Below are 25,539 nucleotides of genomic sequence, written 5' to 3' on the forward strand. Positions count from 1 at the left end.
AAGTAGGGAGAGATAGTTTAGTGTGAGAATTCAAATTCAACATTTTTTTTATTTCCATGGAACTGATAATAATTTTAAACCATCAATGACTTGTGCATTTAACATTTCTGAGGAAAATCGTATAAAATTCATTCTGTCTAGGAAAGTGTCAAGCCAGCAGGCCCTAACCCCAGGAATGGCTGGCAGTATGACCAGTTTAACGCTTTAACTTCCATAAGTGACCAAGACGGAATTTTTTCTTGAAAAATCAATACAATTTCTAGCAGAAAAGTGACGAAAATAAAGAAAAATAATCATTAGGGGATTACTAGTTGATCAAATACCAAATTCTTCGAACTAACATAAGAATCGATCTCTCTGACGAAGATAGCGCTCGAAACGTCAGCTTTTTAAACTCTTTGTGGTGGCTAATTTACATTTTCAACTCAGTTATACTCTCCCGCCAACGCAGCACTACAGTTTCTTTAGAAACTCACACCCTTTAACATAAGAATTGACAGACAGTAACTAGAATTATTGCTGAGATCTAAGGAGTGAAAGGTTTAAAAAAAACCCTCTTGTCAGCCCTGACAGACTAAACAGCTAGGGCCTGTTTACATGGAGGTGGGGGCGCCTAGCCGTGGTCGAAAAATAAAACGCGTTTACATGCAATCTTACAACCCCGGGATGCAGGGGTGTTGTTGCGCTTGCAATTAAGGAGTTTGAGCAGAGGCGTCCCAAGCTCACATCTCGAAAAAGACGAAAGATTAATTCTCGGACACATATGTATTTTCATGAAAGCGTTACGCGTTGTGTTACGCGGTGTTTGGTTTCGCGAGAAACCGTTGACTTAATACGTTATACGGAATAGTTTGGGAAGCCAAATATGGTCGATTTACAACGCTAAATATTCCGAAACGTGAACATTTTACACTCCTTGCGGTTTCTGGTGATTTCTGCCGTGAGACGGCTAGGAAATGTACAAAGTTTTAAAACACGTTTCGCTTTTGAGTTTTTTTGCCATGAACGCGACCCCGGCTAGGCGGGTTACCCCACCTTGACACGTTTACATGGCAAATTGTCATCCCGGCTGAGAGGGTTACCCTACCTGGCACACCGGGCAACCCGCCTAGGCGGGTCATCCCACCCATCATGTAAACGTGATCAAAATAAAATTAGAAATTATATGGATAGGCGAGTTACCTCACCTACCCGGGGTCCCCTACCTCCATGTAAACAGGCCCTTAGTTTTGTTGTTAAGAAATCCAAACACCCACACTTTTTTGGTAATATTCAGGACACTGGGGAAAATTTGGCGAACCAGATTAGTTGTTTTTATTCTATTGATATTGATGAGCTACTCGTAATAATCTAATCCCTTGGTGACTAATAGAGAAATTATCAACCAAAATTTTTTATCTCAATTGTACCAAAAAAAAAAGAGTATTTAAGACTAAGGTGCCTTCTGAAGCAGTGACCACTGCAACTTACATTGTTTTCTGCCGGTGTATGTAGCCAGGGACATCAAACCATCAAGATTGTCTGTGCTCGGATCATTGCATAAGAGCTCCCTAGCGCTCCTATTTGGCCGAGAAGCAAGAGAGAGCTAGAAAACTAATAATTAACTAATTTTTCTTTCCCTACGTCGCATCCCCTCGTGAGATGGAAAAATTTGGGGATGAGTCACTCATTTTCTCTTTTCAATTACAATAAAATTACCACGTGAGTGAAATGTTTTGAAGTAGCTTCGTAGTTGAGCTCTATCTCAGGAGCGGTGAAGGTGCGCACTTTTAAAACTTAAATAAAACAAAGTCCTCTCAAACCTAAGGTTTATTTAGAATTGCTGCGCACCAATAATATTAGCTTAGCGAGTACGTGGGTCTGTCTCTAAATTAAAATTCAAAACAGTTTGTTGAATGACAGCAAAGTCACGATTTTAATGTTCTGAGCCTGAATTAGAAATGAGCTCAGTGCCGTGAAGCGAAAGCTGTATTTCCTCTTACTCCTAACAATGCTGAAGCACTTTCCGCAAAGTTTTATAGGCGGAACAATGCCTTATCACTGCTGTTAGTTGGCCCTGACGAGTGAAATACAATTGTGCGACTTTTGAGGCATCCCCCCGAATGCAAGGTACATTTACTTAAAGGTGTTTGAAATTTTCCCGTTTTATAGGTTTAACCATAGCGCTTATGGCAAAGGCAAACAGCGCAAATAACCATTTAACGAACACGCTTAATCCTAAAATGTTTTAATCGATGCCAATGAAAAGTTCTGAAAAGTCCCCTATTCGCAGTTCAAGAAAATATTTAACTCAAGTGTTAAACAACCGAAAGCCAACAAGGAAAGTGAAACCTTTGCTATTTGCCGTGGTTTTTATTCCCAAGTTCTCTATTCATGTAAAATATATCTTTAATTTACAACTTAGCTCTCGTCATCGACTTGTCTTTTTCCTCTATATTTTAATTAAATATTCAACCAGTTGTTGTTAAATTGCAGAGTAGAATAATTTAATACAGAGTTCATAATTTTATTCTTCTTTTGTTTGAACTGATCACCCGAATTTATAGGATAATCTGCCAAACTTAGTGTCTTATCTTTCTTAAGAAAATTTAAGCCTTCTATTGAGGATAGCCTGTTTGCCTGATGCTCAGAGGATAAAATTCTTACAAATTGTCTCTACCCGTGCCTTGTTCATTTTACGTCGAATACCAATTTGATTAAAGCTCTAATAATATACACGAATTATTTTCTTCAGTTTGATTGCCTGCCCGAGAGAATTGTGGTTTTTGCTGAATGTGATGCAAAAGAGAAATAATATAGTGCAGAAATAGTTGATTCATTGCTAGAATTCGTAACAGGCCATTCGGCTAGGCTTTTTAGCGGCATGAAAAAATATTGACTTTTCTAATGCAGTTTGGAATACATAAATACATGTAAGACTACAAGCTGCATTCGTCTAATGAGCTTCAGCAATTTTGTGGCGCCTTGAAAAATAACGTGCTTATTTTTACCAAGTGGTACTCAAAATCCTGTGATCACCTGTAGAAGTTTGTGATTCATTCGCCCTCAGTCCACTGCTGTGCTCTCCGTCAGTCAACTTTTTACCTGTGAAATTGTGTCCCTTTTATTCTTGATCATTGTTTAAACGGCCCAAAAACGTGTATTTTTGCTATCATGTCATAATTTACGCCGGTATTAAGAAACAAAACTGCTCACAAGACATAGAGAGTTAAATCTTATGATTAAAAGAACAATAGATTGCAACGTTCAACTCTAGGTGATTAAAATACGTAAGAAATTAAAAAATAAAAGAAAAATAAAAATAAATAATGATCGTAAATAATAAGTAAAAAAGAAAGAAGGAAAGAAAGAAAAAGTATAAAAGACCACAAAGGGATAAGATTATCCACAATCAGACTTCTTTCCATTGTGGCCAGACGACCCAGGACAGACTTTCGTCTCCTAGGGTGCCTTGGGTTTGCACAAGATAAACCTTGATCACTGAAATGTCCCTTCACTGAGAAAAAAAATGATGAACTAAAGAACAATTAAGTCTCTTCTCGCATTTTAAAAACTGCTCACACGATCTCAAGTTGGTCTTGAAAAATATAGTATGTCTCGAATCCACCTTCCAGTCCTTCGATAATTTTGACCCAGGTAACGTTTTGCTGCATTATTTATTCGTCTCGAAAAACTGGTCTGGGCCGGCAAGGTTTGACAGATAACCCGTGATCCACTCCGGAAGTTAATTGTTCACAGGATATTTTTAATAGTGACTAATATTTTTGATGTTGACGGGCTTTATTTAATCTTAAGGTTTTTCCGGTTTGATAAGCTGCCTCTCCATTCATTGAGACCATCTCGCTATCAAGAGGTCACGCAATTCAAAATGAAATAATAAAAGGAAGTTTTACTTACTGTAATCCAAAAAGAAACCTATATATTTATATAAACTTGATAATTGTTGGATCGTGTACGGCTAGTTTCTAGGCCCGTGTGAGTGAAAGTTGTAACTCATTGAGTTGCAATCGTGCAAGTGGCCCTGGTGACTAAACCATTTTAACCCTTTCAAAAGCTTTTACTTTTTTCATGGTTATTTTCTTTTCTAGTTTTGACAGTTTTTTGTTCCTCTTTACAATTCAGAATTCTCCATCACGAGAAACCGCATGCCGTTTGTGAGACGATGACTAATGACACTTCAAGTTTCCTCCCTCTGTGTGGTTCATTGTTGTGTCTCTGACAGACGGCAGGCGTTAACAAAGCAATCCCAGCAATCGTTTGAATATTCAAGTCTCGTCGTTGGAATAGCTCTCCTTTTCACGCAATTAAGGTACGTTCAATTAATTGAATTACAGTCATTTCTGTTGATGTTTCATGTACAGTAAATCTTACTTTTGAAGTGATCAGTTGTCGCGCTGAAAGGTTTTGAAAACACTGGCTCTGATCATGAAACATTCTCAGTAAATCGTATCACGCGCTACAATCTTATATCTTATCAAGAAGCGTATGGTTTTGTTAAGAGACTCAGTTACCGAGTGAAACACATGGAGAAAAGTAAATGTGCTGGATAATATTCAGTGCTATTTGTCTAGGTGTAAAGACCGTGAAACCTTCAGAGGCAAGATTATTAGCTTTACGGTTTAATAATTCAACTGAATAAGCGGCTAATCTCTCGTTTGTTTCCATCAACTTAACATTTTATTATTCTTTTATGAATTAAACCCAAATTGTTTTAATGAAAAGGCTCTGATCATAGAAATAATAACAAAACAAATGAGAAACCTAAGAGTAAATACTTTGAATACAATAGGCTCAAGTCAGACATAGCAGTTGGTGGTCCTTCACGCGAGGTGTCCCGAGATAACCTTTCTTGACCCGTGATCTCGAATGCTATTCGCGAGGCCTAAGTTGACAGTTAAAATAATTATTAGTAGCAGTTGATAGTCCTCCAAGCTAGGTGTCTCGAGATAACCTTTCTTGGCCCGTGATCCCGAATCCTTCACGCGAGGCCTAGGTTGGCAGTTAAAATAAATATTAGTACCAGTTGGTGGTCCTCCACGCGAGGCGTCCCGAGATATCCTTTCTTGACCCGTGATCCCGAAAGCTACACGCGAGGCCCAGGTTGGCAATGATATTGCGTCTTCTTTTAAATCTAAATCTTTTTTATCATACCGTAAGAAGATTTAATCATTCTAAAAATGCGCTTTACTTTTACACTACTCAAAATCCAGAAACCGCAAGAAATTTGCTCCCACTTTCGTTAACAGTGTTGGCAGTTTTCCTATTCGACCAGTTAGGAGCAAGAAAATATTCGCATGCTTTCACTGATCAGAATGACAAACATGTGATCACTATTCTAAGCACTTGGAAATGAAAAGACAACATAACTTTGGGCGGGCAGTGCTACTGTGCTGCGGGAGATGAGATGATTGACAGCTGCCAAGTAGAAGTAGCTACAGCCTAGCGTTCTTTGTTTCTTTATTTCGTGTCAGTAAACAATCATCAGTGCAGGATCAGGTGAAAACAAAGTATGGTCAGGGAAACAAATCTCTTTACCTTGAATCTGATCAGAATCTGTCAACACAGACTGTGTTGAAATTGAAACAGCACCGTTTTATTGCAGTCTTCCCACGTGAATTTAGGAAATCATAAACTATGATATGACTGATAGCAGGTAATTTAGTGTTAACAACTGGGTTGAATACGTAAATTAGCCACCGTAAAGGGTAAAAAAGCTGACGTTTCGAGCGTTAGCCCTTCGTCAGAGCGATGGTATGATATGACTGAGCCGTGAGTGGGTGCAATACTTACACATTGTATTAAGATATAAAACAATATTAAGACTTAGTAATCAAATAACACATTTTCTTCTAATTTTTTATTTAATGCAATGAAACATTTGTTGTTCTCTTCAGTTGAGAGCTGAAACGTTTTGCGATCTTTACGATATTAATGATTTCAAATTAGTCACTTCATGTTCTTATCTGTGTGTAGAAAGAAACAATGATATAGGAACTTATGACTTAATAATAGTTTTTGCTCCAGTGTAATCTTAAAAAACAAAATTAATGATCAAACTATGACCGTTCAATACAGAATTGCATCCATCTTCTTAGATGAAGATGTCAGCTCAAGGAATTTGTCGTCCGGCTCTTCTGCTGAAACTGGCAGCAACCTACAAAAACATATGCTCGTGTCAAAAAAAACTTTCACATTCTCTTTGACGTCCGTTTAATTTTCATTTTTAAGGTGAAATAGTTACAAAAAACGATGTCAGATGTTTTAGATGTTCATTTGTTCATGAGAACACATTTTTAAATCCAGTGGGCAATAATTAAACACACGGTGAAATACTGATCGACAAGTATGTATTGCAGGCCTGAAAGGCAGTTGAGAAACAAAAATAGTTTATTGAATGAAATATTTATACCCTGGTTTTAGTTCGGTTTAAATTCATTTTTCTAATCATGTGGATTTCGACCTTCATTCCGCTCAAAGATTCATAAAGCGCCTGTTTCGTGAAAATTCAACAGAGTAATGATAGTTCACTTGAAAGAGGTTTTTGTAACTCCTGGATATATCTATATATTTGTCTACTGCGTCCATTTGTCATATTTATGAGCTGTGTCTCGGCTGAATGAAATTGACATCACGCTGTGCACATTTCTTGATATATCTCTCCCGCCAGTGATTCTATATACTGCGTATTTTCTGTTTTAATGTTTTATTTGGCAAGTTATAGTTTCTTTTCGCTCATAATTCCTCGGCAGATACGACCTGCTTTTTTGAATTTTCGTTTCTGCTGGTTGGGCTGTTTGCAGCGTGGGTAAAACAGAGAAATGTCCTGTAACATTTGAGAACCACATGTGAAGTATATTTTTGAAATGAGTAATGTTGAAGGTGGTCAGTTTAAACCATATACATGTAGGCTAACCCTTGTCTTGTCCACATCGCTTTTGTTTCTGCAGGATTTTACTGAGATGACGAGATATTCTGTTCGTTTTGGGATAAAGGTAGGAATATATAAATATATTGTTTGATTCTCATTTCTTTAGCTGCTTTTTAATTCCAGTATTTCGTTTATGTAAAATGAGGCAAGTAAAAATAACCTTTTACGGGAGAATACGATCGCATCACATTATGGATCTGTATAGCGAACAATTCTCAATTTTCACTTAGTGTGTGAATTTCTTTAAAGATTTTTCCGACGGTGTACAAATATTTCAAATCTCGAAATATTCACTATCATGTCATGATGAGAACAGCTGGTGATGATGAAAGTTTAAAAAATTATTGAGATAATGGAATGTGGGCTTCCCGGCTTCGGGACCAACTGATCTTCCGTTGGACCACGTGAGTCTCATACGAAACGAAGAACCCTATACAGAATCACAGTCCATTTTTTAGCAGATTAAGATTCTAGAGAGGTTAAAGAAAGCCAGAAAAAAAATTGTTATCACAACTCATGTTTCTTATACAAGAACTTGGGAAAACCTAAATTTTAAAAACACTTAATATGGCTTCACACTGTGATATTTGGGGGGCAAAGATATCAATTGGTTGAGCAGTGGTTGTGGGAAGCTAATGAGACCATGGAGGTTCATAGTCGGTTTTTTTTCTAAATATGTTGTTTTATTGTGTTTGTGTTTGGTAGAAGATTGAAGAGTTAGTGAAACCCACAAGTACTTGTGTATTTAAAATGTGAAGTATTTACTTGATCCTCTTATCTTTCGAAGAAAGATCACTCAAATCCTTTACTCTTCTGGACGGCGAGAAACTGAAATAAGAGTAAAAGGTTCAATGGTAATGACTACGTAAAGGCAAACTCTTCTAATAAAGAAATTTAGAATAACTGCGGAGAATTTAATTGCTATTGATCGTTTAATGATTACTAGGTTACGGTTTTAGAAGCAAAATGTCCATGCATTGACGTCATTTCCGGCTGATTTTGGTCAGTCTGGTTGAAATGGCTACATGACTGTCTCATATTATCTGTATTATATTGTCTATATTTTTCTATTTTCAAATGAGGGACGGAGACATGTAGCATTTTAATCATGTCTTTCTTTCCGTCAATTCAGATAATCCGAAATCTTCTTTGAAAGCGGCACAAAGATCACTGGATTCAAAAAGTTTGAAGAGTTTGTGAAAAACGGCAAAATTCCCAACTGTAATCCAATCTGTGTAAGTTCATCCTTGCTTTTTGCTTTGTTTTTATTTTTCAAATTGTTTTTCTTTGGAGTGGAGTCACCACGAACTTATCAAAACAAGAGCCAGCGAAAATTATCAGCTCACTTGTAAACTCCACGCGCGTTCAGCGCGCGCGATTTTCGGGCGGCTGTGAACCGTCAACACCAAGTAAAGGCGCAAATATGTTTTTAAAAAGATCTTTCAGATATAAAGAGAACCACTTTGAGAACCATTTAATACACGAACTATGGTACCTAAAAATGAATATGATCTGCTGATTCACGAGACTCTCCCTCTTTTATAACTTGTCTCGTGCTTCTAGTTCTGTGCATGTGGTGTCACGTTTAACTGGCCTTCATGAACTTGTCCGCACGCTGTTCTGACAATTCTTGTAAAGCGGGTGCGTGAGGCCAACGGAAGAGATTCCTGCTGGTAAAACTACACTGAACTGACTGAACTAACCACAATTATTTGGTCGGAGAAAGAGAACGACCGCCTCTGATACAGCAGTGAATAAAACGCCTGTGTGCAAGATGAAAAATACTTCTTAGAACCACAGACATTTTCCTGAGAGGCCAGGAAACAAAAACCTTATTATATCAATCACCTGAGGTAAAAGGATGCAAATGCGAAAAAAAAAAATCTTTGGAATAAGTGTCAAGGGTAAACATTACTAATGTTCCTGTCATACCACAGGGCGTTAGAATGTAGTTTCCTTTGTTTCTCCAGAGGTGTAACCGAGGCGTAACGTCTAACACGTGTGAAATTTTTATCAGTCGTTGCTTATTCTCTTTCTATTGTACGGAGACGTCAGTGTTTCTAAATCTGGAAGTTATTTTAATTGTGATACAGGGATTGATTTCATGTTTTCCTTTCAATTATTGTTGAAAGTTTGGCATTTTTTCCTAGAGTTAACGAAAGGTGTCTTTCCTTCCTGGGTTCGTAATATTGTTATTTAGACGTCTGACGTCACAAATTATGACATTAGTGGAGGGAAAGGAACTATTTGTGGTGACAAATATTTTTATAGAACGCAATCAGTGCTGATGATTCAAGACACTTTCGATCAGTAGTTGAAAAATTGATTTCCGATGCAAAATTCTATTTCAGTGGCGATTATCTAAGTCAGCCACGATTTTTCAGATATTCTATATTTTAGATATGTTTTTAGTTATTAGCTTCAGAGCTATAACCGATTGATTACAATTGCGGCACATTGCAATAGTAATTATTTCTCTTACATTATTAGTACAATGGTTTTCATCGGTCGCCGTCGCTTCCGGTTTTCTTTAACCTTAAAATTTGCACTATTACACACCATTATTTCTGCCTAGATACTGTTCTAAGGCTTGAATAAAAAAATCTCTTACCACGATTGCTAATGTTCCACGAGTGTCCACGCAAAAAGCACTTTACTCCGCGCAAAGTACGCGCACGTTTGATGCGGTTTGGTGTCAATTCATCAATTTACTTGTCAACTTGAAAATCAACTTGTGATCTGATTGGCTGTCGCCTGACACTTTTGCGTTTCCATTGTTATCTTAGTCCGTTCCATTTTGGTCAATTTATTGATTGAAAATGTCCATTTCGGTCGTGTATGTCCCATTAAGAGCGCCTTTGTTTCACTGTTGTTTTTACAAGAATGTGTGAAGGGATAGAGAAATATTGCCTCAGAGAATCAGCGGCTTGTGGAGGGAATTTCACTAGAATCGCGGCAGATTAACAACACGGATTTTTATGGTCTTATTCTTGTAGGTTTGATAGCGTCATGCTTTGGTGTTTCCTGTTGATCGGTTGCTTTTTCTTGATGTTTCAAAGAGGTAAGTTTGCAAAATATTCTTATAATTATCACACTTTTGCCGAATAGTCGCTGAAAATATCCAAGCATAAAACAAGCCAGCGATCTCCTGTATGCTCAATATTACTGTTTGAAATCCGTAAACACAACAAACCAGTAATTTCAGCACGTATTGCGCTTGTATCAACGATGAACGATCCACTACACTCCAAGAACTTTACAATCTGGGGTCAGTGTTTAATGTGGATGATGTTTTTGTGCAGAATCGCAGCGATTTCAATCGCGGACATAACGTCATTCGGCAACAATTGTCGTCCAACTACGCACCATTTATTTCGATGGAAGATTTCTTAAATTCGCTGAACGCTCTAAACATTATCGCGGTAGTAATCTAAAGTTGTACTTTCGTCGCCCGTCATCCTAGAATATGAAAGCTCTTAAGATGATTGATTCTTGTAACCCCTGATTTGTTGCGAACTCTCTGCAGGCCTGTAAATAACTCGAACTTTTGATGCATCAGGGCCCGCTGAGTTAAATGGCGTCACCATCCTGACTCTTCACTGTCCCGTAACTATAGTCACCCACACACAGCTGAGTAATTAAACAACGCTTTTCAACACGTGAAAGTCAGAGCTTTCCGTAATCAGTTCAAGAAGCGATCAAAGCGATTATTTGCGACATTGTTGATGGCATGTTTCAAACGATCGCATTTATAACCAGTCGTTCGCTGATTACTATGAAGTTAACATTGTTTATTTTCCTTCTTCCTCAAGGCTTGGCTCAGGGAAGTTCATCGAATACTGATCCGGGTGGGGGGAAAACTCCTCCATTAGAAATCGTGGTAAAGCTAGGATCGGACGCGATTTTACCGTGCGATGCTGTAGACGCAGATCGACCGCCGGACCTCCTAGAATGGCGAAAGAACGGATCGAAAAGTCCAATTTTTATGAAGTTCATGAGCTTCAAACCTCACATTGATTCGCGCTATTCTCGCCGTGTTCACATGATCAATACTTCTGCAATTTTGCTCTCGGGAGCAAAGGATACTGATGCGGGAATATACCGGTGTAGAACGATGCAATCTGGATCTGAAAGTACGATCATAACTCATGGAAGATGGGTCGTTCTCAAAGTCATTGGTAAGTTGACCCACTTGTATTGTACAGGAGTAAAGTAATGTGTATGACGTCTTTGGGACGGGAGTGGATATTAGCGAACAGGTGCTTTACATTGTTCATCCGGTTGTAATGATACCTTATGATTTGGTTCTACCTTTATTTATCAGAAATCTTGTGCACTAAAATGTAATTGAACTGTCGACATTAATGTCAAGGAGCGTAGCTTGTCTCTTCTCAAACATGAGGATATTAATTCTCAGTAGAATTGTAACTTTATCGGTTTAAGTTCTGCGTGACACGCACAGGACACGTTTCCGATTCTTAGCAACCCGCTGAGCGAGACGTGCTTTGCTTAGAGGAGGAATCGTGCGGTGTCTTGTTCCGCCATTGTTTTGAATCTGTTTCTAGTAGTCACGTCATAAAATCCCTCACCAGGAGACTCTTTATTAGTGAACAGCTTAATTCGTCTCGCCAAGGTTTCTTTTCCTTCTAATGTTTGGATTTATTAATTTGAAGTCTCCATCAAGTAATGACGATTTCCCGAACCGCCTCACTACAAATTTCCGTCTGTTAATATGACAGTAATTTCACAATGTTTCTTTGAAAACGCTTGGTGAATATATTCATGGTGGTTAAAATTCCTGAGTGTCTTAAAAAAACTTTTGTTCGTGTAGCGCTCCCACCCAAAGGAAATGTCATTTCTACCCAAATAATTAAATTATCATTTTTCATTGAGGCGGCATAAAATAGCAGTGACATCAGGTTTTGATGTTAAAAACTCAGAGTTTTAAATCAGCGTGGAAGAAATCTTATTTATTTATTTTTTTTTTTTTACCATATCCCGTTAGAAGAAACTCAAAACCTGTCTTGTGAGATTAAAACGGCTTTGAAACTTTGCGTTTACGCGTCGGTTTGAATCTCTTTATACCAGTGTGAACAATTCGGAGTAAAAAGTTTCTATTGTAAAACTTTGAAGTTAAAAGACGCTTGAGTAACCAAGCGTTTCGACCCCCGACTGAACTAGAAAATTTCGTTGTAATTCATTAAACAGAATTTTTCTACGCCGTCTCCGCTGCAATTTTGAATAAGTAACCAGTACAGACGGTTTAATCTCAGATTCTAAGCTTCGTGTTTGTGAGCCGCCTTCCTAATCCCTACTGATTGAATGTGCATTGTGATTTTAGAACGCTGGGGTATTACGATATAAGGACATAATTGCTATGTTAGACCGACAAAGCCTTATAGTTTGGCCAGCAAAATATTCAACGTCTGTAAGAAATATTAAGAATTAAGTTTGAACTTTATCCGCTCTGCAGGTGACTTAGACAACTTTAAAGCAAGTTAGATTAAAACCATTCACGACTTAACTTTAAAATGGAGAGTACTATTAAACGCTTTCCATAAGACTTTCTCACCCGCTTTGTGTGGAAAAGAATACAGCGAAAAGAATGTAACACAAGCCTTTGAGTCGGTTTTATCGTAGAAGAACGTTGCAACTTTCTTTTCAGGTTGAAAAGTGGCTTGCTATCTCAAGTGAAGTTTTATTATTGAAAGTTAAGAACTACTCATAATAATTTCCAGTTTTATTCGAATGTATTTGAAAAAAGTTTTAATAACACTAAACTGCAAACATTTTTCGTCACCTTTCTTTGAACTGTACAATTTCAGTTGGATATAAACTAACGTTACTTGCGGCCGACTCAATTCTAGTTCAACTGGTGTAAGAAATGAAAAACAGCGAACAATGGCACTAAACTACAACTGAATTTATTCGGGGCAAAGTATTCTTTTTGACCGCAAGAAACAGGCCGATTGCCAATCTATTGCCCTGCTTTAGAGAAAAACTTTCCCGCACAAGCAAATAGTGCGTGCAATTTAATATCCTCTGTTTGAAAAGGTTTTACCAGTTATTGACCCAACTACCGACATTTTGACAGTAAGTCTTTGCTTGTCACATCCGATGTTTTCCTTTCACTCCACAAGAAGTTACGTTGCGCCTTTGGAATTCATATTATCCCAATTAACTTTTCTTTATTCCATATTTCGTTTGGAAACGATTTTCACTTTGTTGTATTTACCTATGTGATGAGGTGAACACGGTCGACATCCAAAGCATATTTCGCGAAACTTTGTTCGTAAAAGCATTAACTTAGACTCAGGAAATGCAAGAGTTCATTTTCAAGATCTAATAACGTTTTTGTTTGTTCAAATAAAAGAGCAAACCGACTGACGTTTATTTCAAAAACATTGTAAGCCCCCTTGTAATTGCCATGGCAACAAAACGTGCTTGTGTGATTAAGGTGCCATGAGCTGTCAGCTTGGAGGAGAGAATTCACGGGTGGTCAGTTGATTTATCCTTTGAAAAGCAAGTCTTTTGAAAAACTGTCAGGTTAAAAATAATTTGGTCAATATATGAACACGCAAGGGAAAGGACAAGATTCACGATACGTAACTTTGCAATGCAGTGCACTGAGTTTCGGCCGAATGGACCCAACCGATCGGGAAATTTAATTATGGCTAAGATGTCCAAATTTAAATCATTGAATCCTTCTTTAAAGCCATGAACAAACAGAAGCATCGATCACTGCCGACACTGCACAGGAAACTAATAACAGTGGAGGTCTTGTCTTTTGTACAAGTTGATATAGCTCTGAGATTTAGTTTACTTTCTTAAAGCTAAAATCTCTCTCGTTTGTCGAGTCTCCAAAACCAAATCTCGTCTGTTTTCATTTATTCTGAGACGGCACCTCGTTGTTTTGTAAACGTCCGTCTGAGGCAAACAATTCCCATGCCAAGATAAATAAACTTGTTTAGCATGTCAATTAGTTTACAATAAAAAAGCAAACAGTCCCGGGAGCGCTGAAAATTAACCAGAGTTTCTGCATCACACAAATGCTTTAAATCATTATGTTGACTACATATGCGAAAACAAAAAAATTTGACCTCAAACTTCCTAAGGCACCCGGGTTTCATAGTTGTTGACCAATTTTGTTCACGTTAAAAGTTCCGCTTTCCTATGTGGGTTAATGCTGTGACACATTTTAATCCCTAATACAGCGTGTGATCAATAACTTTAATTAACTTGGTAGTTGTAACTTAAAAATTTTGCCATAAGTGTTTTAAATCATCCTAATGTTTTTTCCCCGTTATTCTTAAATTTAAAAGCCCTGTACTTATTTACCTCATTACCGTCTTATAACGATAACATAATCCTATATTTAAGCTGATAATTAACTAATTCATTCTTTAAGTCTTATGATAACCATTAATATTTCGGCTTTTCTCTATTTCACGGTTTATCAGCCCCTTTGTCGGTCCCTCCTTTCTTCTTAAAGAAACCGCTGGACAAAATAACTGCTAACGAGAGCGATTCGTTGACTCTGCTCTGCTTGGTTGGGGGTACTCCGGAACCGGAAGTGGAGTGGTTTAAACACGGGGCACCTATACCATTCGAACGCGCCTCTGTCTTCCCCGGAAGTCGGCTCACAGTGACAACTGTTGTGCCTGATGACAGCGGTCGATACCAGTGCTCATCGGCTAATTCTGTTGGGCAACTTCATCACGTGTTTGAAGTTACCATTAAGCGTAAGAACCGATTTTTTTGTCGTCTACAAATTCATCACAGCACTGTGTATATACAACCATCATTTGAACACCACCGCGAAACGTACTTCCTTCTAACTTTTGTTTATGTGTTGCTTGCATCGCCTTTTGACAATTGTAACTCTCCATATTGCTGAAAAGGGTATCTTAATTCATGAACAGATTTCTCAAAATAACCCAAGAAATTTTTCCCAGTTAGTCTTGCTTTTCATGAACAATGAAAAGGAAGAAAAACAAACTTGGAAATTGTGCTTAATTTGCTGACATTACTAACCCACGGTACTCTTTCCTGCAGTTTGGGTAGTTCTTTGTATGTCTTCACTTGTTACCTGACGCGTGTTACACAATTCTTTCGAGCTTTTATTGTGTTTTATGTTGTTGCCATTTTATTACTCAGTCCTGGTCGTTAAAGTAACTTATCTAACTTTTGCCCCAACTTAAGTACAAATAATTTCTTGATAGCTAACATGATATACTCAAGGAAATCTGAGAAGCTGTTTTATTTCGCTTCAACCTATTAAACTGTGAGCTTCACACTATATTGATGTGAATTTGAAGAATGTTAAAAGGTTTTGTGGGATCGAAATGGTCAAAGTTGTACAATATTCAGAGATGTTGAAACAGATTTCTGACACGTGAGATATCGAAGACGTTTTTAGCTGGCACATAAACTATTTTCAGTATCCTTGCCAATTAAGGAAAATTTTGTGCTTCCCTCACGAGACCTACACCGCTTCATCCGGTGTCTCAGTTACACTTCAGTAAACGATAATCTGCACCACTGCTTTGTCATACTTAGGTCTCGATTAAATCCGTCCAGAAGACAAGTGTCCTTTTTAAAACTTACTTTCTTCCTTCCTATTTTCGTTCCAGTTCATTCCGCTTCATGTAGGTTTGAGCACGTATTCTCGCGTGAGAACGAATTTTTGGTTACCAAACATTTAAATCACCCAGCTGATGATTAATAAGCGTATCATTGAAGTGGGGTTCACATAATTGTCGCTTTAAAAATGCAAATTTTAATATTGGCAAATGTTTACGATCCCAACACTTTAGGTTCAATGTTGTATTACTTTTCTTGTTATTAGGAACCTATTAAGTGTGGATAATTTAGTGCTCGGGTTCTATAAATTAAAGAAAAACAAAATAACAAACAAAACTTTCGGGAAAATTTGTAGTGGAAACCTTACCACAGAGCCAGACACGAACTCCCCTAGAAGTTCAAGAATCTCATCCTGTCTCTCTACATATTTCATGCCTTCACCTCACCTAGGTATTGAGATTTTTTCATGGCAACATTCCATTTTTCCCAGGGGCCCTCTTACGAGTTCATAACAATCTTGGCGATATTTTATATCTTTTCCAATCATTCCTTTTTGGCTCCATTGCAATACCTTTTATGTTTTTAAACCAAATATTAGACTTGAGTTAACAACACGTACTTTTGTGGTGTGAGTCATTATTTTTACTCGCTCATCCTCTTCCGGCATTTCCTAAGATAGATTTGAGCGGAAATGCTGTAGATCCGTCAAAAGATAACCTAACCCACGCACTCAGGGCTTCCTACAAAGTGTTCAGCCTAGAAATTTGAAAACGATGCTCTGAATAGTGCTCTTACAGACTAAGTATCCTAAATGTGAATTTGTTGTGATTAATATCATTAACGAGTGAGTTGCCATTGGTTCGTCGAAAGGCTTAAGGGCAGATTTTATGGAAAGTTGTTGACATTTCTCCGATCAGACAACAGGAATCTTTTAGTGCAGTGTAACTCGATACACTTGGGGAAAGTGGGTTGTTTTACACGCAAAGCTTGCTGAACAGAAAACAACCCCGATAAGTTCTCCTGCATGACTGGTTTTAAAGCGAAAGGAACAGACTGTGTTGGGATGCTTAATATCGTGTTGATAGTGGGGATGTGTAGCTCAGCAGTGCTAGCTCAAGGTATGATAATAATGCACGTTCAATGATCAACCACTGATGCACTCAGTAGCTGTCTTGATCCCTCAATGAGTTGCGTTGGTCGAGAGGTTACATGAGTTTCTGCGACTGAGGAGCGGAAGATCATCTTAGTATGGACCGATCAGAAGATATTTGAACATCATTGTGCGTTGAAATAGTAAGCGGCATCCTCTACCAAAGGAGATAAGAGTCTAAATGCAACAGCTCACCTGAAAACACTATATCTCTGGTAACACATCAAGCCTCAAGTGTTGTTGTCTACCCGCTAATCACAGGCTTATATGTAACATTGCCTTCTCGTCTATTGCTTTCGTTTGAGAATCTCCAGCTCTAATTCTGCTCATTCTGAACGAATCAGTCTTAAGGTAGCAAGGAGTCAGTTTCATAAATCTTTAATATTCTATATTTCTACGAGTTCTTGAATGGAACGTTCTGTTTCAAATAACTTTAAAAGGTTGATGAGAGGTCGCGTGCTGGAGATTTTAATCTCTGTTTGATACAGTTTCGTGTTACTGGTATCCGTCTGAAAGAGTCGTAGGCATTTTTGCCAAAATTTCCCATGTTCTCGTTATTTATCGTGAGCTGGACGGTAGTGAGCTTAGCATACCTTTCTAAAATTATGTGTTCAAAAGTTCCCACAAGTCTTGTGATTTATCGTTTCATCCAAGACGATCATTCACGAAAGCTAATTAAACACAGTCTGTTCTTTTGCTTCCCAGTAACCTGAAGTAACGTGATCCACGCTCTTATATTTTTTCATTCACGCTTTTCCATTCATACATGAATTGGTTGTTGACACTGCACGCCAAGGATGTCTTCACCAGCACACTTGAAAACATCCCGTTGTTACATAAAACACAATTTGATCTTGCTTTGCTTCCCTTCGCTGTTTATGTTTCAGGGAAAGTTGGTTTACCATCTCGTCGAAAAACAGTGGTTGAAAAATATCCAGCGGTCCTTGACTGTCTCACTGATACAAACCTGCCGAGTGAAAACGTCATATACAGTTGGACTAAAGATGGCGCGGATGCTGCATCAGACACACGGGCCACAGTCATTGCTTCCGGTGCCTTGTTTATCAAATCAACCCGCAAAACCGATTCCGGTGTGTACCAGTGCACTGCGAAAACATTTGACTCAAGTGGCCTGGTTACCTACCCTGGGGCCAAAATACTCTTGGATGTTCAATGTAAGCAATGGATGAAGTAACTTTGCTCACTTAATTTATTTTTTTTTATCAAGCAGCTGGTCTGGGTCTGTTTGTTGATTCAAGATGAATATTTGATTAACCAGATACTTTGATGACTTTCGATTCTATCTCATTTATCTCAGATACCCCTACGGTTGTCGAAATGCAGGACACCGTGGCAGTACCCGAGGGCTCTGATGCCCGGTTGCCGTGTATCTCCGTTGGAAACCCGAGCACTTCTTTTACAAACTGGACGCGACTCGGTGAAGACCTGCGATCACGTTCAAGGTTTGCTGTGCTGGAAAAGGGTTCGTTACTGATACAAGATGTTCGACGCACAGACGCGGGGGAATACGCTTGCACTCCCTATAACAAAGTGGGGCCAGGAGAAACAAAAATAACAAGGCTTGTCCTAAAAGGTAAGAATTCCTACAAGTCGCTTTGACAACAAAGCTGCTCTCGCCTAGAATCTGATGTTTTTCCTGTCTCTATTTTATCGCAGTTGTTCCAAAGTTTATAGTTGCACCTCCAAGTATCATGACGCTCAGAGTGGATGATGACGTCACACTGGTCTGTGAAGCTACTTCTGATTCTACTCCCACGTTAAAGTGGGAACGCGAAGGAGAACCTTTCCCAGAAGGCCGTACGGTCAGACAGGGGGGCAAGCTAGAGATAAAAGGCATCCAGAAAGATGATTATGGGGTGTACACGTGTATTGCTACATCAGCTGATGGACAGGCTAAACATTCCACAACTATAGCCGTCATTTGTAAGTCGCACACTGTAATTTGTCCAATGTTTGAGAAATAGATGCCTTAATCGCGTTAATTTTGTGTTATTTTACAGCCACTCCCAGCAAACCCACGATAATAAGCGTTCAGTTCAACGACGCGACGGCCATGATAACATGGCGGCCTGGGTATGATGGTGGATATCCCCAAAGGCTGGAAGTCTGGCACCGACTTACCACTGATAATGATTATGAATGGCTCAAGTCACCTACTTTACCAGCTAGCGTGACGTCATACCACATCTCAGACCTCCAGCCGGAGCACCCTTACTTATTCAGCATCAGAGGAATCAACCGAGAAGGGGCTGGGCACTTCAGTGATATTGTGGAAGCCAAAGGCGTTCCTCCAGTCATAAATCGAACGCCTGACAAACCAGGTAAGGTCACTAACCCAGTTTCTGTGAGACCATGTTCCACACAATTCCTGCCAGTTGAAATGATACACTGCAATTTGTAGTCGCTTGCTTCTTAAGGGGTACATTTGTTGTAAATTAAAATTTACATCTTGAGTGTAACTTACCCTTCTGTTTCTCCGTAATGACCTCATGATTTACAAATTTATTGACGAATTTGCATTCATTGTATTTGTGCTAATTTGATGATTAAACTGCGGAACAATCTTATCAATCAAAATGTGTAATTTATTATTATTTTTCCAACAGGGAAACCTTTAGCTCCTCAGAATGTTGTTGTTAACATCACTAAGGATGGATACTGGGTCATATGGTCCTACTCAGCTGTACCTGGTCGGCCGATTGTGGAGAAGTTTGTCGTGGAGTACAGTGAAGGAAATGGATCATCCTCTTGGCGTATGGCAGATGCTGCTGTCCCATCGGATCGCAGAAAGTACTTGTTCAACGCAGAAAAAATAGAAGCTGGAAAGAGCTACGACTTCCGTGTTTTTGCATTTGGTGCGAACGAGTTTAGTGAGGCTGCTTATGTGTCCAAGACTTATAAACTTGGTGAGCTCTAAATCATTATTTTGGCCATAAATCCTCACGAGAATGGCGAAGTAGAGTTCTCATTTTAAAACTACCATGTTCGGTAGCCAATAAGAAGCCTGGGTGAAGATTTTACAGTGCAATCTTGAAGGTTAAACTTTTCAATTCTTTCGGTGATTGTAGATTTCCGACGCCTTTTCGCCGGGTCTGGGTCTGTGAAATTGTTTTTTATTTTTTCAGTCGTTTTTTCTTATGAAGTTTGTCATCATCTGATGTTTTAGGTTCTCCAGTCATCGGCAAACGTTCCAGTGACGATGACGTTGTTCCCATCGTAGCTGGAGTCCTTGGAGCCATCGTTGGTCTTTTCCTTCTCGGCTTAGTTTGTTTCTGCTTCATTCACAGGAAGAAATCCAGAAAACACCGTAAGTTGAATTCTAATGTCCTCTTCATTAAAAGGTGCAAGCCACAGCACACTTCATACACCAATCAGCTCTTTTCTTAATAAATAGTGAATGACGATGTAGCCTTAGGGGAAACTTGGTTTCTGATTGGCTGTGCTTGGTTATATGGTTCCAGAGTCTGAACCGCGAATCTGTAAGGCCGCTGAGCCCTGATTCACGCCTCATATTTATATTAGCGTCTAGAGGGTATTGTGGAGGATCTGCTATAAGGTTTTTAAATGATTCTTTTTGTAAAAAAAAAGTCCGGTAAGGATTTAGACGTTTGTTAATTTCTCATTTCTCTTTCAGACATAAATAAATCCGGGGACAAGAAAGTTCATTTCATTCTTCCAAACAGGTACATTTCTACAAATTGTTTATTTACTGCTATGAATACAAACCCTATGGGACCGTGGCTTAAAAAAGATTATCAAGTAAATAGATAAATAAGAAGACGACTATATATCAAACTGTGGTCTGTTCCGTATTATGATTGGCTCATCAAGAGCTAGTTTATTAACTGCATCACATTGACAAAGAAAAATTTTAGAACTGCATTTTCCCATTTGAAAACTCTTGTTGTCGAACCGCAGTACTTTATCATTGAATTAGTCAGTACCCTTCTTTTCAAAAGCCCAACCGTTCACACAGCGCGTCTCTAAGTTACATTATTGTGACAAGTTGATCTCTTTGAATTTCTTGGCAAATTCTCATCGGCGTAGTCTGGAGATAAAAATATAGATATTTGAAATTCGAAAGGCACTACAATAAATTTGATCTCAAGACAGTTGACGAAATTGGCGATTATTTTCCACGATCGCTATTTTTTTGTAGTTGAGGAAAGATTCGATATGTTGTAATTCTTGCCAATGCTAACGTACATTATTCACCTGTAAAACAATTATTGTGGCTGGTATGTAAATTAGACTCGATTCAATCGCTTTCACTCCTTTCTTATAATTAATGCCGACTAGAAAGTCATCTTTGTCAAATTTATGACAGGTGTCATTCACTTGATAGCTTTGTTGGTTTCCAAGCCAGGGACAGGCATGATAAATTTATTAAAACAGAAAGACGACCCAGTCATGCAATAATTATAACTATTTGAGGAGTTTCTTTTTCGGGATCGATTACTCGTTCAATTGTTAAATTTCGAAGAGTTTCTGAGGTCGTGATGGGAAATTTATTGAGGTAACTTAGTTAGATCATAATTCGCCTGTTTTTTTACTGTTTTGTTTTCTTGGCGTGAATTTCTGATCGTATTAATTATAAAAACATTGTAAAGTTAAGATTTGCGTTCTGTTGGTAGTGTCATTCTGTATTTTTCACTTAAGAACAAGAAAAAATATTTGTACCCAAGAACTCAATGAATTTCTGGTTGAATGAAGTGATAGCTGGACGCCATGTTCATCGTCAATTCTCAAAATTAATCACCGATGCCTTTTTCTGTGTAATGACCCATTAGAGTAGAAAAGCGATTGTAATTTTGTTTTAAATTTACAAAGTATACCTGTAATAGTCTTTTCGGTGCCGCAATGATTTCTAGCAGTTTTATCTGTAGCCTTGCAACAATGCCTGAAATAATCTTGAAAAAGCCGACTGGATTCAATCTCTCCTATTAGTCTGACAGTCGTTTAGTTCACATCAGTGACAAGTTAATTTGTAAGTTTCATTCCAAACTCCTTAGTACAGCCAGTATGATGTTCACGATTGGACTGCCCTGGCTCATTTATATTCATCAAAGGGTTGATTATTCACCAAATTTCCGAACGAACAGAGGTTTCTTCTGTCACTTATTCATATTTTGAGATTATTACTCTTTTTCAGTATAAATGCTGAATTATTTTTTTTAAACTGTTAATTTTGCGTTTTAGCCGAGAATCCATAGTGCAAACAATTTGCATGATACATGCAAAACCCAAAACCCACTCACCAATTGAACGATATGAGAAAGGGGAAATTTGAAGACTTTTATGTGAAGTGTTTGGTAACTTGATTTGTTCTTTGAAGTTTTGTGAAGTTGTGTACCGTGTTTGCGTCATTGAAAGGTTTTAAGATCTAACCGATGTAGTTAATATTTTATGACCTGTTTTATAATATCTTGACATTATTTTCAGTCCGTCAGAAACATTGTACTCCTTTTTTCTCTTTACAGCACAAGTGAAGCTTTTGAACCCGAAGATTCCGAGGACGACTTCCTTGACGCTGAAATTAAGTTGCGTCCCGAAGCTGTCCGATTTATTCCCGATGATAACGAAGGAAGAGACGACGATAAATATGCAAAGATGAAACGAGAAGAAGACCTGATCTTATCGGGTCATGACGGTCGGTACAGCGGAGACATGTTACGTTATGCCAAGCTAGTAATGAGCGCATCACCGCCTCAATCACCAACAGCTTCTGAGGATTCGGAGAAAGTTCATTACTTTGGTGACTTGGAGACTCGGGACGGCCAGTCAGGCTGGTATGACTGTACCTTAGCAAAGCCCGCATCCCGCGAGGTACGGGATTCGTACGATCAATTCTGTAGGCAGCCCGACATAGGATCGCGGGATTCTATTCAAATATCTCCTCCCGGATTTGGACGAAAGGCTTCATATGAACAGTTAGGATCTAAGGCTCACGCTAGGCAGAAATTTGGTTCTAACAGCAGTTTACCGGAGAAGAAGTTAGAAGTTAGCATGCTCCGTAACCCGCGGTTTCAACCCATACAAGAAGAAATCCCGCGGGGCGGGGATATCCCTCGAGGTGGCGCACCACTTGGGAGAAGACAGCCCCATCATTGGTCGACTCCAGCAGTTTTCACCAGAAGACAAGATTCAAACAACAACAGCGATGGAAAGGGTTCGGATTCTGACTCGGGAGATTCCGTGGTACGAGGAAGAAAAGGGAGACGACACAGACCTCATTCGTTATACGAAGGAAAGCTTCGGCCGATTTCGGAACAGGATTCTGATTCAAAGCTCCGGTGCACGTGTGATGAAGAGGACGAATCAGATGAGGGGCTGAAGTATCCAAAGCAGAAAGGACGAGAGGTCAATAGCACGTCATCACTGGGAAGGAAACTCACTGAGCATGAGTCATCTTACCTTCATTTAGAAAGGTCTGACTCTCAGAGACTTTCCTTTACTGATCAGTTAAAAGGTTGGGGGGAATCTTTATTTGCTGGCGAACCTTACGACAAACACTCAAAGAAGGACAGACCCTCAGCAGCTCCAATCTATACGGACTCGGAAAATAGCGTGTCTCCGGCAATTTCTATGGTGTCACTGTCGGAGACTGAAAGTGACCGTGAAATCGGCCAGAAGCTTTACGAAAGTCAGCCGAGTGGTGCAGCCAACAACCGTCAATCTGACGTAGTTGCACTTCCACGCGCGGTAGCAAATCTAAAATCAGTTGATTCGGAGTCGTCTTCCGATGAACGTGGGAATTCAGGAAGTCGCGATAGATCAAAGAAACCTTCGCCGCCTGTTTATAAGGAGAAGAAGCCTCCCTCTGTTACAGATTTAAACATAAATCCCATTGAGCCAGCAAATTCAATGGACCAGCTTAAATTGTGTGATCCTTTCTTCCAGGAAAGACACAGAGTTTCTAGATCTTCTTCAAACGCGTCAAGTGGGATTTGCTCAGTGATTGTATCATCCAGCGAAACAAACAGCATTGAATCACCCAGAGATACTTCAAAACGATCATCCCGCTCAAGCGACCGAACTTCCACAGACCGAGCGTCGAGTGGTTACGCGTCTTCTCGGGATAGTTACGACAATCCTGATCGGATAAGACCTGAGGATTACTCTAAAGCGCACGCGCAAAGGCGTTTGAGAGGTAAGCGGCTTTCTCCACATGGAGATCCATATGAGTTGGATCCTTCATCGAGTGAAATGGAGGAGTTAGATACGGAAGGAGCATCATATGATCCAAAAGTCTACGAAGATCTTATGATGTTACAGCAAGAGATGGGTGTTAACTTGGACGGCAGTGATTCCAGTAGAGAAAGCCTCAAAGAAATGGAAAAACTGTCCAATACAGAACTTCTGAATTATTCCCCTGAACTGTCTCCAAAGAAATACAAAGTTGATCAGTTGAGCGACGCAGAGAAAGATCAGCGGTGTTCCAAGCTAATGGAGGAGTATAAGACCAACAAGAAACTGCAAAATGTTAGGGCCAGCGGCAGTCATGTGTATCGATCGTGGGATCTGTAACGGAACTGGAGGATTGAAATTCCTGACTGAGTTCCTCTCCGAAAAAAAGGGTGTGATAAGATCTTGGTGTCTGGATGACGTTACGCGTGCCAGGTGAGGGTTTATCTCGAGTTTGGAGGCACGCGCCCAGATTTGTTTTTACCACGACTCGAGCAAAGTCGTGGGCAGCTTATCCAGATGCTCTCCCGGCGACCTTTGCAAGATTCAGATCCAATCCCGGTGACCTTTGCAAGATTCAGATCCAATGCCGGCAACGTTTGCAAGATACAGCGAAATGATGGTGTAAATTTTAATAAAGCTCCCGCTAAAACGCAGTTATGCTCTGAAAATTTTTAAAAGTTGATGTTCGGGTGAATTCCTAACTCCAATCTTTATTTATTGCGAAGTTTGAAGCAATTGTTTAATAGTCTGTTTGGATATACTTAACAGGCCATTTAAGTCGTATTTTCTTTTAGTATGTTTCAGAGTAAGCATGTGATCCATTATCGGCTAGACTTTTTCAGTATCGAAATCTTTTCCTCATGGAAATCTTTCGTGTCTGGCTCCACTGACGTTTGTAACTGCAAAAGCAAGTGTTCATTCCATACATTGTACAGAAAAATAATCGAATAATTTCGAGCTTACAAGAGTTGTCGACTTTCAATGATTGTGTAAAACTTTGGTAAACAACTTTTTGGATAATTTGTGTGAAGTTTATATACATTAACAGTTCTGTTATTCTTGCTGAGTTATTTTATGCTAAAGTGCTTAAAGCAATTTTTTTTACCAAGCAGAAGTCATTTCGCTGAACCGGACATGATATTCATTTGTTTAAGTTTGGTTGGTTGTTGAGTAATTGTCCACAGATGATCAATGTTGATTTTTAAAACAATGGAAATTCAAGTCATTAAGGTATCAAATGAACAAAGATGATACGCTGATAATCAGTGTAAGATAGTAACAGTGGCTTTAACATTTATAAACAGTTTATGTAAATAGTAAGAGAAACAATTTGCTAGTTTTATATGCTAAGTGAAGATTTTAAGATTTAAATTATATTGTTCCAGTTTTTTAAAGGGAAGCGCCACTTTCTGTAGATATCTTTAGGATACTAAACCGGTTGATCTTAAAAATTTCGATGAGGTAGTTGCATTCGGTGCTTTCAGCTGGTTTACGAAACGCAAATAGGATAGGAACGTATGAGATGATTTCCGACAAGAAACAATCACAAAACAAAACGCTAAAATAAAGATGTAATGTTACCAAGTCAGCTGCAAACCTGAATAAAATAAAAGAGTTATTTTATAATTGTACCATTACTGAGCAACTTATCAATCACGTCACCTTTGTG

The 25,539-nt window shown here is 38.9% G+C and overlaps 1 protein-coding gene across 4 annotated transcripts; it reads left to right on the top strand.

Moving 5' to 3' along the window:
* The first annotated feature begins 2 nt into the window (after positions 1-2).
* On the top strand, positions 3-25,504 carry LOC131788301 (protein turtle homolog A). 4 transcript variants are annotated; one of them, XM_066169199.1, is made up of 14 exons: positions 3-2,109; positions 4,123-4,309; positions 6,948-6,992; positions 8,061-8,163; positions 9,925-9,989; positions 10,741-11,106; positions 17,549-17,836; positions 17,980-18,255; positions 18,339-18,605; positions 18,683-19,003; positions 19,289-19,588; positions 19,849-19,989; positions 20,317-20,365; positions 22,163-25,504. In XM_066169199.1, exons 5-14 carry the CDS (start codon positions 9,938-9,940, stop codon positions 24,207-24,209), a joined length of 4,107 nt encoding a protein of 1,368 aa, XP_066025296.1. In that variant the 5' UTR covers positions 3-2,109; positions 4,123-4,309; positions 6,948-6,992; positions 8,061-8,163; positions 9,925-9,937; the 3' UTR covers positions 24,210-25,504. The 4 variants fall into 4 exon arrangements, with proteins under 4 accessions (XP_066025296.1, XP_066025297.1, XP_058961369.2 ...); XM_066169200.1 differs by lacking the exon at positions 8,061-8,163; XM_059105386.2 differs by lacking the exons at positions 3-2,109; positions 4,123-4,309; positions 6,948-6,992 and adding an exon at positions 7,746-7,782.
* Positions 25,505-25,539: the final 35 nt, after the last annotated feature.

The sequence above is a fragment of the Pocillopora verrucosa genome, chromosome 6, assembly GCF_036669915.1.
Source record: "Pocillopora verrucosa isolate sample1 chromosome 6, ASM3666991v2, whole genome shotgun sequence".
In the NCBI taxonomy this organism is placed as follows: domain Eukaryota; kingdom Metazoa; phylum Cnidaria; class Anthozoa; order Scleractinia; family Pocilloporidae; genus Pocillopora; species Pocillopora verrucosa.